This window comes from Folsomia candida, unplaced genomic scaffold (genome assembly GCF_002217175.1).
Source record: "Folsomia candida strain VU population unplaced genomic scaffold, ASM221717v1 Fcan01_Sc019, whole genome shotgun sequence".
NCBI classification, from domain to species: Eukaryota; Metazoa; Arthropoda; class Collembola; order Entomobryomorpha; family Isotomidae; genus Folsomia; species Folsomia candida.
Window position 1 is genome coordinate 1,499,661 of NW_019091211.1, and position 16,301 is coordinate 1,515,961.

General features: G+C 37.6%; 2 protein-coding genes across 2 annotated transcripts; both read right to left on the reverse strand.

The window, feature by feature from the left end:
* Nucleotides 1–2,961: 2,961 nt before the first annotated feature.
* On the reverse strand, nucleotides 2,962–6,087 carry LOC110857872 (thyroid hormone receptor beta). Its single transcript, XM_022106486.2, has 6 exons — nucleotides 5,790–6,087; nucleotides 5,019–5,512; nucleotides 4,776–4,956; nucleotides 3,950–4,219; nucleotides 3,850–3,879; nucleotides 2,962–3,779 (listed from the first exon to the last, which is right to left on the reverse strand). Exons 1-6 carry the CDS (start codon nucleotides 5,883–5,885, stop codon nucleotides 3,336–3,338), a joined length of 1,515 nt encoding a protein of 504 aa, XP_021962178.1. The 5' UTR covers nucleotides 5,886–6,087; the 3' UTR covers nucleotides 2,962–3,335.
* Nucleotides 6,088–6,366: 279 nt separating this feature from the next.
* Nucleotides 6,367–8,642, reverse strand: LOC118438249. The gene is made up of 2 exons (XM_035858161.1): nucleotides 8,234–8,642; nucleotides 6,367–7,880 (listed from the first exon to the last, which is right to left on the reverse strand). Exons 1-2 carry the CDS (start codon nucleotides 8,404–8,406, stop codon nucleotides 7,394–7,396), a joined length of 660 nt encoding a protein of 219 aa, XP_035714054.1. The 5' UTR covers nucleotides 8,407–8,642; the 3' UTR covers nucleotides 6,367–7,393.
* Between the last annotated feature and the right edge of the window lie 7,659 nt (nucleotides 8,643–16,301).

Sequence of the window (16,301 nt, forward strand, 5' to 3'; positions counted from 1 at the left end):
CGAAAAATAACAAATATTTAATTGAATCGATTTCAATTTGGTCGTTGGTTGATTTTGTTGGACTTCGGGTAGCGGATCTTATTTTCGCTACCGCCTGCAACCCTACTTCCTAAGCCTAAATACAGTACACTATACTTTGAAAAAGAACCTCTCGTATTCTCAACTTGCATTAGAATTTAAAAATTAAATTTGTGGGAGAATCTTATGAAATCCAGAATTTCCTATGACGCAGGCCGGGCCCCTTCGGGGCCCGGCCCTGGTGCGCGTCACCACCTACCACCTGCACGCGGAGGCCCTGGTCGTTAAGGAATTTTGGTTTAGACAGACCATGTCATTTCTGCTAGTGTCAAAATAAAAAGCATGAAGAGAAGTTTGGATCAAGTAAGGCTCCTGCTTGCTGACCATGACTCGGATAAAGCCTCATGAAACTGATGCTAATCTTCATGACTTAATGGGTCGTTATTGAGATGTGGAATCTTTTTCATTTAAAATGAAGGACAAATGCAGATTTAGCATTAAATTTTCTGTTCATATGTACTTGTGTGGCAACAATAATACAAATTTCATACATCCGACTTTGCAGTATTTAAATCGACAATATCTATTATGTATCTATCTTATCTAAATCTGTAAACTCTCTGCATTACTGTTAAATTTTGTATGCATAGATGAATTACTACATGATCTACCTTTGATAAATCTATCCTCCACTTCTATCCATATTCATGTAATATGAATGAAAAGCCACTATAATTCGGAAAGTGCCCAGAGGATTTATCCACGGCAGTAGAAAAAGTTAAAATGAGCTTTTTCCATGCATTGGACCAGAGGTCGACGCCGCCGATCTCGAGCCGCCATACGCCGATGCATTTTACGCGCCGCCGCCGCCGAAAAATTTGATTTCCTATTCCTTTAACATTGCGACGCCGCGCCGCGCCGCCGACGCCGCCGAAAAATCACCAAAAACTGGCGCCGCCGCCGCCGAAAATTTGTCGGCGTCGACCTCTGCATTGGACACAAAGGACAAGATGTATATATGTAAAGAGTTTCATGGGCGACATCAAGCAAATATTAAGTATTTCACGTTTCTCATTAACGATTCAGCAGTAAAGCGAGCTCGTGCAAAAATGTAAATATTTTGCAGGAAATTCACAACTGGCCTGCCGAACTGGTTAATTATACATCATCGGTAGGTAACTATTTTCCAATGTATCCAAAAGTTAAGCGAGTTAACTGAGCACTGAAACGTTTAGCCTTAACATGCGGTAATGGATTTTATAAATTAAGTCCCAAGTTTTTAAAGATACTACTTTACAGTAGATTGCTCTTAATTCTAGTTGTACAAATGTTTTCTAAAAGAACACGTCGACAATTTCGTATGAGCTTACTGCTTTAAAATTTTAATGATAATGGAAACATGAACCAATATTTATTTAGCGACACTTATGGCGTCCGGTTCTAATCCACACCAAGTTAAATTTCTATTAGTTTTCTTCCCTCTAAAATTCATATATTTATGAAGTTTAGACTATAATGACTGTAATTTATTACAGTCATCAAGCAGTTTTCGTACGATAAATACATATGAACCCAGGTTGTATTAGATAGATTTTTTTAAAATGAGTAACATTCTAATTTTCGGCCGAGTGAAACGTCATTTAATATTAGGGAACAAGTTTCAATGCCTATTCGTAAAATTGGACAAGACTTCTGATAAAATAACCATAATTTCCAAAAGAAAAGAAAGAATCGTAGTTGCATTCACCGTGTTGCAATTTCTCGTCATCCTCGCTAAAATATGGTCGATCAACGCAAGGGTGACAAGTCTTACGGAAAACTTCCTCGGAATTGGTATACTCGCCATATCCATTGCTCCATTTCTGCTACGATGCCACACCTCCGCCGACCATGTCCAATTGCAATTCCTCAACTATCTATTGCTGCCAAAAGGAGGTTTACAAAAGCTTTTTAAACATAGGTATTTTCGTCTTTACTTTATAAATACATAAAATTCTATTATTTTTCACAGATGCGACGACAAAAAACAATGGAAAACCGTTACCTCTTCTTACATATCTTATCCTGTTTATTGACATGGTCGAATTTAGTTACTACACAGTTCCCACATTGCACGGGTTACTGGTGATGCTTCTCCCTTGCCAACCAGGACTTATCAGTTCTATCTCCTGGAATAACGGTTTACAAAATTTGGGCACTGTAAAATTATTCTGGGCGGCATTGGAATTTTTGATATCCTTGCAATGCAGTATCGGCGGGGCATACTATCTCATAACGGTTCTGTTAACAGGGGTCACCTTTCTTTTGATCGAGTGTGGAAATTTTGTCAAGTTGCACAAATTAGGAATTGCAAATCAGATCGAGTACAGAAAGGTTCAAGTTCTCGAAAAATTATTGAACGCCTGCACACACAAGCAGATTTTCTTGACGGCAGCCCTCATCATGCCTGCGACTCAGATAATAATTTCCTTCGTGGCGATTAAGGTTCTGCACTTAGGGCATAATTGGTTGGCGGTGGCGTTGATGTGGGTATACGTAATGGCGTTGGGTTTCACTTTGTTAGCATTTTCCGCAGCTGCGAAACTTTACGGTGTGAGCCAAAAGTGGATAACGGATTGTAAAGGGACTGAGAAGAATAAATGCTCAAGAAAATTTCACAGGTCTTTGAGACCACTTAGGTTGGAGTTTGGCAACAATTTTGTCGAAGTTCTCACACCGCTGGTCGTGCAGGAATTTTGTTTGAACCAAACCGTGTCATTTTTGCTTGCGACAAAGTAAAGGCACGATAAAAGAGAAATATCCATCAATGTCATAAAAGTTGTTAAATCTGTCGACTTATTTAAAGATTTAATTAAGATAGAGCTAGAAAATTTAATTTAAAATGTATGCTTAAAGAATTTCATGGAATGAGAAATTGTAGTCGAGGGACGTCGTACCAAGCTTGCTGTATGTACATAACATATTTATGTATGTATGCACGCTTTGACTTTATTAATCTTTTTGGGTTATTTAATTAAATAAATCTATTTCATGCATTTTGACCTACATAATTAGTTGAAAGAGATGGAATTGTAAATAATAATTGTCTTGTCTTGAAGGTCTTCTGTCACTTTACTTTGCATAACGCATTTTGCATAAAAAATTACGATACTTTACTCATTTATTTCGAAGACGCATAAAAATAAAGTTTTGCATATAAATTAAACACTTTTTAGTATTAAGTAATATAGAATATCTCAAAGAATTTACATATATAGTTGTATTTAGTATGCAGGCTCTAGTGACAATTCACACCATCAATACTTATTCACCTATCATCACAAACTCATCCGCTTTCGACCAGAGTCCGCAGAAATCGACAACCTCGACACATCCGCGACCAGGGAATCTAACGGATTAGTCACTAATGTTGGCATCCGTCGCATGAAGGCTTTTTCCACGCCCGTGTGGGGACCCCTTTCAAAGTAATACGGCTTAATCCCATATTCGCCAGGATTACGGACAAAGTTATGAATCAATGCGGGTAAACCGGGATTTTCGGTCGGTGGAAAATTTGAAGTCTTTAGTTTTTCAAACATTGCTCGTTTCCTGCAGCAGTCCTTTTCTCCGTTAACGTCCTCTCGTGGTGTGGGCTGCGTAATATTGTCAGGCACAACTGATGCAGGATTCGCCACCTTCTGCAGTTTTAGCAAATGCAGGTGCATCTTATCCACTTGGCTGTCCGTCAAGTCGAGGGGGACGCCTTGGTGGAGGTGACTGGCCTTAATTTCACGACGTGATGTTAACATGACCACATTAATAGTTCATAATTTTTAAGGTGAGCTGACCTACCTGGGTAACGTCCATTAATTGGCAGAGGAGCTGAGTAAAATTAGTCAAATTTATGGGATTGAAATTTAAAATTTAGTTACCTAAAAGATTTTCAACTCACCCTGGGAAATACTTGGCGTCCTTTGGTCTCACCGTGTAAAAATTTTAAGTATTTTTCCAGTAATGCGGTATAATGTTCTTGGGCGGCATTTATTGTGGAATAATCTTCATACTCCGTGCATGCTTCACCTCCTCCGAAATCGGAGAATAAAACCACGGCAATTAATAACATGACACTCGACTCGTCCGGAGAGTGGCGTGCAATTCTGGCATAAATTTCGTTACACATTTCTATCAGCTCTTCTGTCCAGATGCTTGTCAATTCGTCCAACTGTGGAATGTATTAAGCTAAATTATCAAATTATGGAATCATAAATTAAATTCAGGATTTCAAAATTGCAGTGTTTATGTCACAACGTAAATTTCGCATCGGAACTCATTGAACAAATAGTTTGCGAAATAATGCGTGAAATTAATTAAAACACACTGGAAACATTTGCTGGTTGGCGAAAAAAAACCCATAATTTTCGAGCAAAATTTTCCGAAAAAAATATTTGGACAATCTCGCAAATTTCACACATCTTAATAAGCCATTCCACTTATTCTCAATTTACGAGGTTTGCGATACGAAAGTTGTTGTGAGTACCCCAATGTACATAAAATTTTATGTATGCATGTAAAATGTGTGTAAATAATTATACATGTACATATTCTTAGATTGTCGCCGTAATTTTTCGTCCATTGATTAAAAATTAAATATTTCCATGCATAGTAATAACTATGTAAATATGAACGAATATTACCAATCACACTGGTCGGTAAGTTACCGACCGGTAACACATTCCTACCTAATTATTCAAATTACATATTTGTATTTAAGTACATACACAAACTTCTGGATATTTTTCAGACTCGTGATCTGTATAATTCCACGTTCGTTTATCGAAATCATAGGTGACCACATCGCGAAGAATTATCATTTCAACGACCGATCGTCTCAATAAATTGGTTCTATCGTGTAGTGAAAGTTCCTTAAATTCTGGAATCATACTCGCAAAGCAGACGAACCTGAAATAATAAAAAAAATTAATAAATTTGTATTAAAAAAATAAATTATTCATCGTATCCACCTCCGAATTGCGATTGACATGGCACCAATCAGCAAAAGTTGTAACTTTGTAGACGATAAGACTTCGTCCTTTTCTCTGGACGGAAAATTATACGGGATTTGTTCGCAGGCTTTTTTAAAGTATTTTGTAAGATTTGTAATTATTTTGAATTCTTCGTCTGTCATTTTACAGACTGAGGAAGCAGTTGGCTTTATAGTAGCGTTATTATTATTTTGTCCTTGTTTAAGTTTCTGACTCCTTTCATGATCTGATAACACCCATTTTGGATCCATTCCAATTTGGACACATTTAAGAAATCTACAAGTCTTGCACTTTTTTCTGGAGGCTTTGTCAATTATGCAATTTCCTTCAAATTTGCAATTCTTAATTAAACTCATGTTCTCATAGTTCTTTGCACTGTGTAGAATAAAGTGCTGGAAGAAAGACCTGCAACAATTACATGAAATCCCTCCGTAATTATGTGATCTGGCTTTGTCCCCGCAAACATTGCATGGCTGAAAGAGATTTTTTTCAAAATTAAATACGGCCTCAAAGATAATGAGACAATTCACGAGGTCATTTGTAATTTGTAAAATCCGTAAGTTTTGTAAAATAATTTTACAAAGTTTTACAAAATACAAAGACGTTCTTGATCTGAGGAAGTTTAAAAAAATTTGTAACCTAATTATCCTAAGAAATATTTGTAAAATTTTGTACGTTTACAGAATTTACAGATTTTACAATATTATCAAAAACCTGCGTGAATTGCCTCAATGTAAATAAAATATTTACCATATCATAGACGCATTTACTCCTCGGCTTTTTAGAGTAACGCTGACCAGATTTATTTCTATCACCACCAGTCGTCTGGATCACTTTTTTCCCCATGGTATTTTAAATTAAAATTAAATTAATTTTATTAATACAATTTTTTAAGTTTAGCAATTTCTGTTTATCTTCTGTTTTTTTAATTAGATTTAATATTTAGGTTTTGTGAAACTCAATGTGTTTGTATTTAGCTAAAGTTTATTAAAGTGATGTGATCATACTGACAGACCACTTCAAGCTGTTGTCATGGAAACATGCGTACATGACAACGATAATAATTTATACCTACTCATTGTACAGTGATACAAGCATGTATGTAGCTATGTACATCAGGCTGATGGACCGACCTTGGTCCATCAGTCGCTGACTACGTATGCAAAGATTCTCAATGGTGCTTATGTGCACAGATATGTAATTAATTATAATGTATCACAGTCAACAGTAAATTATATACGTATGTACATTGGGTATAGTATATTTGAGTAACTCCATAGTTAAAAAAATGCTTCTCAGTAAATCATATCGGTAGAACTTGCATGCATTTAAATATGGTCTCAACTAGTAATGAAATTATTTTTATTATATGTGTCAGGTGAAAGCATATATAACCACGTAAAAAATGCATACTTTTCTTTTAAAAGTTTTGAACCCGATTTTAATTATTACCCTGAGAATAGGGAAACCATCTGAAATGGTTAATATTTACCAATAAAGTCTAAACCTGCTAGTTTTAAAATGACTAAACATTACAAGATTTAAAAACAAAGATTTAAAAAGACAATAGTTAAGGCTCTGGTCACCAGCATGAAAATAATAAAGCTGGATCCATAGTCCGTGATTCATGATTTGTGGTCATGATTTCACGGTTGATAAGTAATTATGTACAACGTATAAATTAACATATCCTCATTACAAAATAAACCCATCAGAAAATCGGAATAAAGTTTGTGTATTGTTTTAAAATTGTCGAGTATGGACGGATATACTATATGTATGAACATATGTATATTATATATGTACGCTTATTGTAAAAACAAATCATCAACGAATCACGAATTATGTACCCAGCTTAACGCATCTGTAAAATAATATCTTGCTTTGTCAAATAAACTGTTTGTGACGGGTGTAACTGTTTTGTTTAATATTCAGCAATAGACCAGAAAATTTTTTCATCTATATTTGAAACTTTATACTTAATTAAACAACATTAATTAAGCGCAAATTTATAAACATATTTACATACACACTTATTTATGCATGTCTACGGTTATTATTTTGTACAGTATCACACTCAGGATTAGGATTAATCAAAAATTTAATTAATTACAAATCCTTAATTATAAACAGAAGGATAATACACTTATGTATACTAATTATTTATTTTCAAAGTTGAACGCAACGCTAAGAGAATATTTCTGTTAAATAAATCACCCTGCATTTTTAATTGTGAGGTCCAAGTTATGATATATTTACACACAAGGATCAGTAAATTTACGCCAAAGTGTACATTCAACTGGGCACATACACAACCCACCTAATTATGAATATGTACATCTACAAACACATACTTAACTCGATGACCTTATCATAATCAGTGACATGGTTTGAGCCAAGCAGAAATTCTGAATCATCAGCGGCGTTCCTCGATCGATATAGTTCGACCAGAACTTAATCTTCATCGAATTCAGTGCCTTCACCTCCTTCCTCAAGTAGGAACCTCCCACCGAGATATTATCCAGCCTCCGACCATATTTTACCAGCATGTCATGCGGCGTGGAATTGACCCATGATGCCAACGTGAAGACGAGCACATTAGCCACAAATCCGTCCACCAAGAAGAGCGGAAATATGAGAAATCCCGGCATCGCAATTTTGTCATGCATCATTACAGACACAAATTGAGATACAATTTGAACCGCTGGTATGAATATGACTACGGCTGGGGAGATTTTCGTCATGAGGAAATCATTCAACATTTTCTCCAAAATGTGCACCTGTCGGTACGATTGAATGCATAGTGTATGCTCCAGAAATTTCTTTGCATGTTCCATTTTGCTAATTAAGTAAAACACAGGCAGGTTATGGTTCAGTATATGCACATATATATGTATCTTGCCCACATAAAGTTACACGTGACCGCGGAAGCCAAGGGGCTTCTGGGGACATTAACATTGTAGGATAGGGGAGGGAGAGGTCTATATAATATATGGACCTGGACCAGAGTGGAATCGGATATCCGTTTTTTTATCTCCGTGTCCCGATCCGATTGGTCGGGTCGGATCAGATATTTTTTTGTCCAAAAACCGGTTCGGGTTTCTGAAAACGTTCATTCGACTCAACTCTGATGGGACATCGAAACATGTCGAGGACATTGCACCTGGCTTCGGCTGCCACTGAAGTTCCCTTACCTGCGGAGAATTTGTAGGTAATTTAGAATACAAATAATCCCAACGAAGAGGATGTAGAAGCCCCACATGGATCCGGAGTAGATGGCTTGTGCGGCCATCCATGTTTCGAATACGATGATGAGAATTTCCGGACCGAAATTCATCCAGTTTATGCTCGAGCAATGGGTCGACATTGAGAGGAGAAAGGGTGGGAAGCATGGGTCGAAGAGGAGGAGGCAGAAGACGCCGACCGCAAAGGCGATGACCGAGTATTGAAGAACATGAAGTAGGTCATCATTTTAGCTGGGGTGGAAATTGTCAGGTTTTCCTCGTCTGTGGGAAAATTTCAAGATTTAAATTGTCTTAAGAATCATGACATAAGCACGTTTTGCTTAATAGAAAAACATATTTTTTTCTTAATTTCACAGTCTGAAACATATCGACCACATTTATTTATGTATGTACATGCATATGTAAATATCGGTATATGCATAAATATCTAGAAACACCTCATATTTAGCACATCCTATTAGCATTAGTGACAAATTTTTAATTTGCATGAACAAAACCTTACCCACCTTTTACCAACTCTGTCTCAAACTGCATGCACGAATTGATCACTTGTATCGGTGCGATATCCAGCTCATAATTCCATTTGCCAAGCAGTAGGATCACATAGATTGCGAAGAAGCTGAAGCCCTGAAACTTCCGCTGGACCGTGAGTGGTCCGACGCAAAGATTGAGAAACATGGCGACCACGTATAAGAGCATGATTAAGCATTGGCACCGGAAGATTTTTATATCGCTGGAGTTTTTTATTGGCACAAGTTTCTTGAAATATTCATCAAACTCGAACGGAACTGCTTTAAGAAGGCGACAGTGACCGAGATGACGGACCAACATGGGAAAAAATTGGGTCGAATACATAGTGAAATTTAGGAGAAATGAGTTCCAATTTATTTGTTGTGCAAAGATAATATTCGTGCGGAGGCTCAAGAACTACTGTTTAAATCGTTTGAAATAGAAATAATTATGCCTTATCTTTTCCAGAGAACCGTAGTGTATCAGTAGATATTTGGCTGGTAGAAACTATTTGCATAACTATATTATTTACCTAAGACATTTGAACATCGTAAATTAATATTTCTATTTAACTGTGTAAAGATACCTATCCGTTGAAGGAAGCGCCAAAATCAAAGGTCGAGTTTGACGCATTAATTACGTTCGCGATATACATTTGCGAACACCAAAAGCAAACTCGGTATTCAGATTAATGTGATCAGGACTTGTTCATTTTGTTCCAGGTAAATTAAATAAATCGCTAATATATTTACATAGCCTAGTGAAAATGGTTTATTTTATCTCAATTTAAATTCGTGTCTTCATTTCAATTCAAAGCTGACGCCCTGGAATGTCAAGTCCAAAAACCTGTTGGTTGTATTTGTATTTGTGCTTCCCAGGTCAGGGTTGCTAAAGTAAGTATGTAGTGGATTTTTGAAGAAATTTATTTTGAGGAATATGTATTTTTTTGTTAAACTTGTAAATCAGGAGATCATGCTTACATACATTTATTAATCTATACACTGTTAGAAATCCGTATAGTCATCCAGATATTGATTACTCGGTATTAAAGTTCTACCCCCTGGTATTACAATTATACGGGTCGGTAAAAACCTGCTACCGATATGGCACAACTTTAATACCGAGCTATTGCTTACTACTTACATGGTGTTACTTATCAATGCCACTTTGGTACAGTTGTATTAGAATACCGCTTGGTATTATTTTAATAATGGATATCTACTACTGTTGATCCAATATTAATAGTCGCAATTTCTTGGAAAATTTTCTGAGAGGTTATTTGGTTGCTAATTGAAAAATAAATAATCTGCCAGGTAACCTTTCAGAATTGTTTGCGACTAATAATACTGGACGAAGAGTAGTGTATTCATCACCGAGATGAGAAATACTCAATGTTAGGAACCCTGGCCAAAGCGTCATTAATATAATTTATGTAAAATCTAAAACAGAGCAACACTCCACTGGTTAATATCACTTTGGACAAACATTTATTTATTTACATGGAATTGTTTTCATGGTAATGTCAAATTTCCTAGAATTGATGAAGCATTGTTATATATTCAAAGACAGACAATAATATTTTCGTCGAAGCGAACATATTGTTTGATTGGCTAGAAAAGCAACATTCGCTGGTAAAATATGGAAGCATATTTAGATGATTAAATATTAGGTCTGGGTCATGTTTAGATTTAGGTAATTCAAACACCACTTTCTCTTAGCACTATGCAAATTTCGGAAATTCTATTCTGACTCAATTATGAATAAATATCAAATGATATTTATTCATTCAAAGTTAACACGATGTTAACTTTGCGAAGGCAGTAATTTTAAACATTTCATGCTAACTAGAAAACATAATTCTTCAATATGTATTGATTATGTATGTATGTATGTAGAAAGCTCCGTTTAAATTATGCCAGCACTAATGGTTTTAAATAAGAAATCATCCATTCGGGAGTTTTAGACTATGCTTAATTAAAACATGAAATTTAAAGTATAAACTTTTTAGAGATATGTATGCTCATTTTCGTAATTAACTTCATTTTGGTGTACATACAACAACTCTTAATTTTGCACTTAATTGTATCGTGTATCGTGTCCTTGATTTTTTTTTTCAAAAAGCTTCCATCTCTTTCCTCGCAAAAGTGAAGTATTATCTTTCTAACAAAGCATTTACAATTGTACATAAAACTTTGCAATACAAAGTTTCTTTTCTCACATGTGCCGTTGCAGATTTTACACTACATTCACACCGTAATTTCCGCCCAGCAAATGTATGTGTGCGTTAATAAATTATTTATGTGTAGCAGTATTTACGTTTAAGGTCTTCTACATATACCACATGCCCGAATAGTACCAAGTTGGAAACCCAGCGTCAAGACCATAAATATCAACGTAAATAAATAGATACTTAATTTGCCATGCTGTGACAGGAAACTTAAGTGACGATAGACTGCTTATGTACCTATTTATTTTTAATATTTATCACCTTATACATACTCCATAGTAAAACATCACTAATTAAGTTTTTTACGTGAAGTAACACTAATTATAAATATGCAAGTACTCGTACCCTGCTTAAAATATTTTTTACGAGGAATCTCATAGAATACATATAGAATTAACAAACATGCGAGCATATTTATTTACCTAGGTAGGTATTTATGTGACACTAAATTTGTAATTTTAAGACCCAATTATTGCTACAGATGAGACGAATAGAAAAGAATGTGAGATTTATACAAATGATCCTACAAAAAATCGACTTGGAAAAAATCTATGCCTTATAACGCATTAATGACCACGAAGAAGTAGCACACTGATGGTATTAGCCATACAAAAATTCAGTAAATTCAACAAGGTCTGCATTTCAACAAAATTAGTTCCAAATTTCATCCTCACCGGATGCATTGTCTCAATTTGTAGTCGTATAATTTTTACATCTTTGCCATGCACCAACCTCCCTATCATTCTTTGCCTCACTGATACCGATGTTTCAGTAATCTTCCCTCCAACATAGGCATAAACGCTCATCACAAGCACCGTGTCCAAACCAAGAAGGGGAATCATGAGAAAAGCCAAATTTTTCGTGACCCCAAATCCAAGCAGGATCGTTAAAGAGGAACTAAGGATATTGATAAATACGAGATCCATAAGCATGATTGACAGATAATACTGTCCCATTAATCCGTTGATTTGACACTCCATCAATTTCTGATGCACGTAAGAAATGTGGAATTGTATAAACTTTCCGACAATTCTAGCTGAAACCGATCTGCAAGAAATTCATAAAAATTTTTTAGCAGAGTATCCAAAATTAGAAATACTAATTCTATTACGCATCAAGTGATTGGAGAGAATTCAAAAGAGCCGCGATTATCGAGACGTATAAGTGATATCCAAAAAACAATAAATTTGTGCCTGCCCAATTCCACAAAGCCCATTGAAAAACGGCCAGTCCAAATTTTACCAGCCAAGAACTGATGTCATTTTTTCGGGAAATCCAGCAATCATTTTCCCCACATGACTTGAAGATGGTTGTAACGTATCCAAGAAACGGAGGTACGCAGGGGTATAGATATGTCAGGACGCATATTCCAAGTTTGAAACCCATATTATAAGGTTCTGACTAACAATTGAACGTTCTAGTTAATTTTACAATAAAGTAGACTAATTATAGATTAGTTTGGAATTTTTTTGCCCCGATTTTTTTACCCTAATTAGCAGAATGATGTAACTAAGGATTTAGCTTGATCCACTATAGCGGGAACTTTGAATGTTGGGGGAAATGTGAGACATGGCTCCATCAATTTTTCATCAATTTTGAAACCCATATTATAAGGTTCTGACTAACAATTGAACGCTCTAGTTAATTTTACAATAAAGTAGACTAATTATACATTAGTTTGGAATTTTTTTGTAACGATTGCTTGTCCCTAATTAGTAGAATCGAATTAATTACTTTTCTCCGCTGAAGCGGGAATTTCGAATTTCCGGGGCAGTGTGCGACGGTGCCCATCAATTTCTTATTAACTAGTCTCTTAAGCCCGTAGTGCGGGCTCTAAGCAAAACGATTTTATTATTTTATTACGAAAAACGTTAACTCACGACCCCATGGGCGTGACCACGAAAAACGTTGTCACGACTCTAAAGGGTGTGACCACGGAAAAACGTGCCGTCACGACTCTAATTGGGTGTGTCCACGAAAAACGTTGTCACGACTGTAATTGAGTGTGACCACGAAAAACGTTTAGTCACGACTCTAAAGGGGGTGGCCACGAAAAACGTTCAGTCACGACTCTAAAGGGGGTGGCCACGAAAAACGTTCTTCACGACTCTAAAGGGGGTGGCCACGAAAAACGTTCTTCACGACTCTAAAGGGGGTGGCCACGAAAAACGTTCAGTCACGACTCTAAAGGGGGTGGCCACGAATAACGTTCAGTTACGACTCTAAAGGGGGTGGCCACGAAAAACGTTCAGTCACGACTCTAAAGGGGGTGGCCACGAAAAACGTTCAGTCACGACTCTAAAGGGGGTGGCCACGAAAAACGTTCTTCACGACTCTAAAGGGGGTGGCCACGAAAAACGTTCTTCACGACTCTAAAGGGGGTGGCCACGAAAAACGTTCAGTCACGACTCTAAAGGGGGTGGCCACGAAAAACGTTCAGTTACGACTCTAAAGGGGGTGGCCACGAAAAACGTTCAGTCACGACTCTATCGGTGTGACAACTAAATTCGTTTAGTTACGACTCTAAAGGGGGTGACCACGAAAAACGTCCGGTCACGACTCTATGAGTTCACCACGAAAAACGTTCAGTGACGACTCTATGGGTGTGACCACGAAATTCGTTTAGTTACGACTCTAAACGGGGTAACCACGAAAAACGTCCGGTCACGACTCTATGGGTTGACCACGAAAAACATTAGGTCACGACTCTAAAGGGGGTGGCCACGAAAAACGTTCAGTCACGACTCTAAAGGGGATGACCTCGAAAAACGTTAGGTCACGACTCTAAAGGGGGTGACCACGAAAAACGTTAGGTCACGACTCTAAAAGGGGTGACCACGAAAAACGTTAGGTCACGACTCTAAAGGGGGTGACCACGAAAAACGTTCAGTTACGATTCTAAAGGGGGCGTCCACGAAAAATGTTAGGTCACGACTCTAAAGGGGGTGACCTCGAAACACGTTAGGTCACGACTCTAAAGGGGGTTACCACGAAAAACGTTAGGTCACAACTCTGAAGTATGGCATTGTTCTAACGTTTTAAGTACGTTTAGGCACTTAAACCAAAAGCCCGCCCTCTAGCGCTGAAAAACAGCCAACATCCGATAGGTGGCGCTGGTAGGTAATTAAAATTAGTAAGGCACAGGTCAAGTGTCAACTTTACCGTGGGGCACAGAGGTCACAGGTCAAGTATAGTGGATGTGCCCAGGTCACAGGTGAAATGTCAAATCTAGTGGGTGTGCCCAGGTCACAGGTCAAGTGTAGCGGGTGTGCCGAGGTCACAGGTCAAGTGTAGCGGGTGTGCCCAGGTCACAGGTCAAGTGTAGCGGGTGTGCCGACGTCACAGGTCAAGTGTAATGGGTGTGCCCAGGTCACAGGTCAAGTGTCAACTCTGTAAAGTGTCAACTTTATGGGTTGTACACAGGTCGCAGGTCAAATGTCAAGTCCAGGGGTGTGTGCCAAGGTCACAGGTCAAATGTCAAATCTAGTGAGTGTGCCAAGGTCACAGGTCAAATGTCAAATCTAGTGGGTGTGCCAAGGTCACAGGTCAAATGTGAAGTCTGGTGGGTGTGCCCAGGTCACAGGTCAAATGTCAAGTTTAGGGGGTGTGCCCGTTCATTTGATCAAGTCTCGGCAGATCTAAAGGGTGTGTTTCGTTGTTATCGTGTTCGTCAACGTTTTGGACACGTTTTGACACTTTAGCGAAAAACGCCCTCTAGAAACGAAGAATGTAACATAGTGCCCCACCTGCCGCTAGGTGACATTAGCTTGGACAATGTGAGACACGTGTGTAATCAAGCGCCAAGTTCAACTGGTAACACACACCACTGCACAATTCTTGGTTCTGATTTTTATGCAATGAGACCCACACCGCGAGGGGGTCAGCATAAGTCTAAACCATGTCGATCTCTGAAATACCCGCCCAAAACTACCCGTCTAAAACTGTGGAAACCAAAAGATTCGACAATTTTCGACTTTAGGGTCGTCTACACGGTCATGGGGTCGTCGCACGTCGAAAGATGGTAATTTCTGAAATCCCTGCCCAAAACTACTAACCCTGTAAAAACCAAAAATTCTACAATGTTCGACGTTGGCGTCATCACTGTGACGCCGTGACCTTATAAATTGCAATGCTCATCTTCGGGATTATCCCGTCCCCAAAAATTAAAAACTTGTTGGCGTAAACCGGATGTAGAAATTCGAATCCGTTCTAAAGTTATCGTGGATACGGGCGGACGGACGGACAGACATCTAAGACATTTCCATAAAGGGGTTTTCACCCCTTAATAACTACTGGGCAAACAAATTTTAAAACACCATCTTATTTTGTATTTTTGTAACCGCCGATCTCCATGAATCGGGGGCAGTCTATGGTGGCCAATATTTTGTACTCGTGTAACCAGCGATCATTCATTGTTCGGCCAGTCCATTTTTGTACTTTGTACTTTGTTTCTTCATGAAATTTGAGATGCTAGACGTGCAACTTTTAGGGTCATAATTATTACTACTACACGATTATTGCTTATACTTTTGTCGATTTGTTCATTGTTTATTAATAACAGCCTTCAGATCTCACTAACTTAACAATACCATCTATGAGTCGCCGCGAGATCGCTGTTGAGTCTCCTCTCTCCGCATTCATTCGTGCCTGCTCGGAGAGAGATGAGCTGCATTTTCTCACTGCTGCAGCTGGACAAACTCCATTTTGCTTCTTTTTTTATTCGTATAGTAAATAATTTAAAATACTAAATTAATTACTTGATAAATATACGTGTACTACTCAAAAACAAAAGTACACGTATACAAAATTAGCAAAAATGTCAGTTACTGCCATTTTTCTTACTAATCTGCCCAACGGCATAACAAGAGAAGATCTAAAATATCAACTCCAGTACTTGCATCCCAACAGTGAGTTGAATTTATTTATAACTATTATTATAAACGTGTACTAAAACAATTATTTATTCGTGTTTTGCAGTTTTCGTTTCGCCTTACCCAGAAACATCAATCGACGTCCAAGTGTACACAGATGGAGCACCTGGTCTCTCTGTCGCAGTTGTCAAAGGAATCGACTTCAATTTTGAAAAATTGATACTGCAGACTCGCGGATTGAAAATTTCTCATGAGGGCAACAACAAGAGGACCGTCATCATTAAGCCGGCAAGTATAATAAAGGGTGTTAATAAAGTCCGATCCCATGCATTTTTTGGAGCGTGGTTGTTACAAATTCAGCTGGAACTTTTGAACCAGTGAAGTTATTTATTTCAAATTTTTACCATGG

What these genes read in the sequence shown, in the direction of transcription:
- LOC118438249 (XM_035858161.1), bottom strand. Translation starts at nt 8,406, where the DNA reads ATGTCGACCCATTGCTCGAGCATAAACTGGATGAATTTCGGTCCGGAA. An exon ending in TACCTACAAATTCTCCGCAG is followed by an intron (nt 7,881 to 8,233) that starts GTAAGGGAACTT and finishes TTACTTAATTAG; the next exon opens with CAAAATGGAACATGCAAAGA.
- LOC110857872 (XM_022106486.2), bottom strand. Translation starts at nt 5,885, where the DNA reads ATGGGGAAAAAAGTGATCCAGACGACTGGTGGTGATAGAAATAAATCT. An exon ending in GTAAATGCGTCTATGATATG is followed by an intron (nt 5,513 to 5,789) that starts GTAAATATTTTA and finishes AATCTCTTTCAG; the next exon opens with CCATGCAATGTTTGCGGGGA. An exon ending in AAAAATATCCAGAAGTTTGT is followed by an intron (nt 4,220 to 4,775) that starts GTATGTACTTAA and finishes TACATTCCACAG; the next exon opens with TTGGACGAATTGACAAGCAT.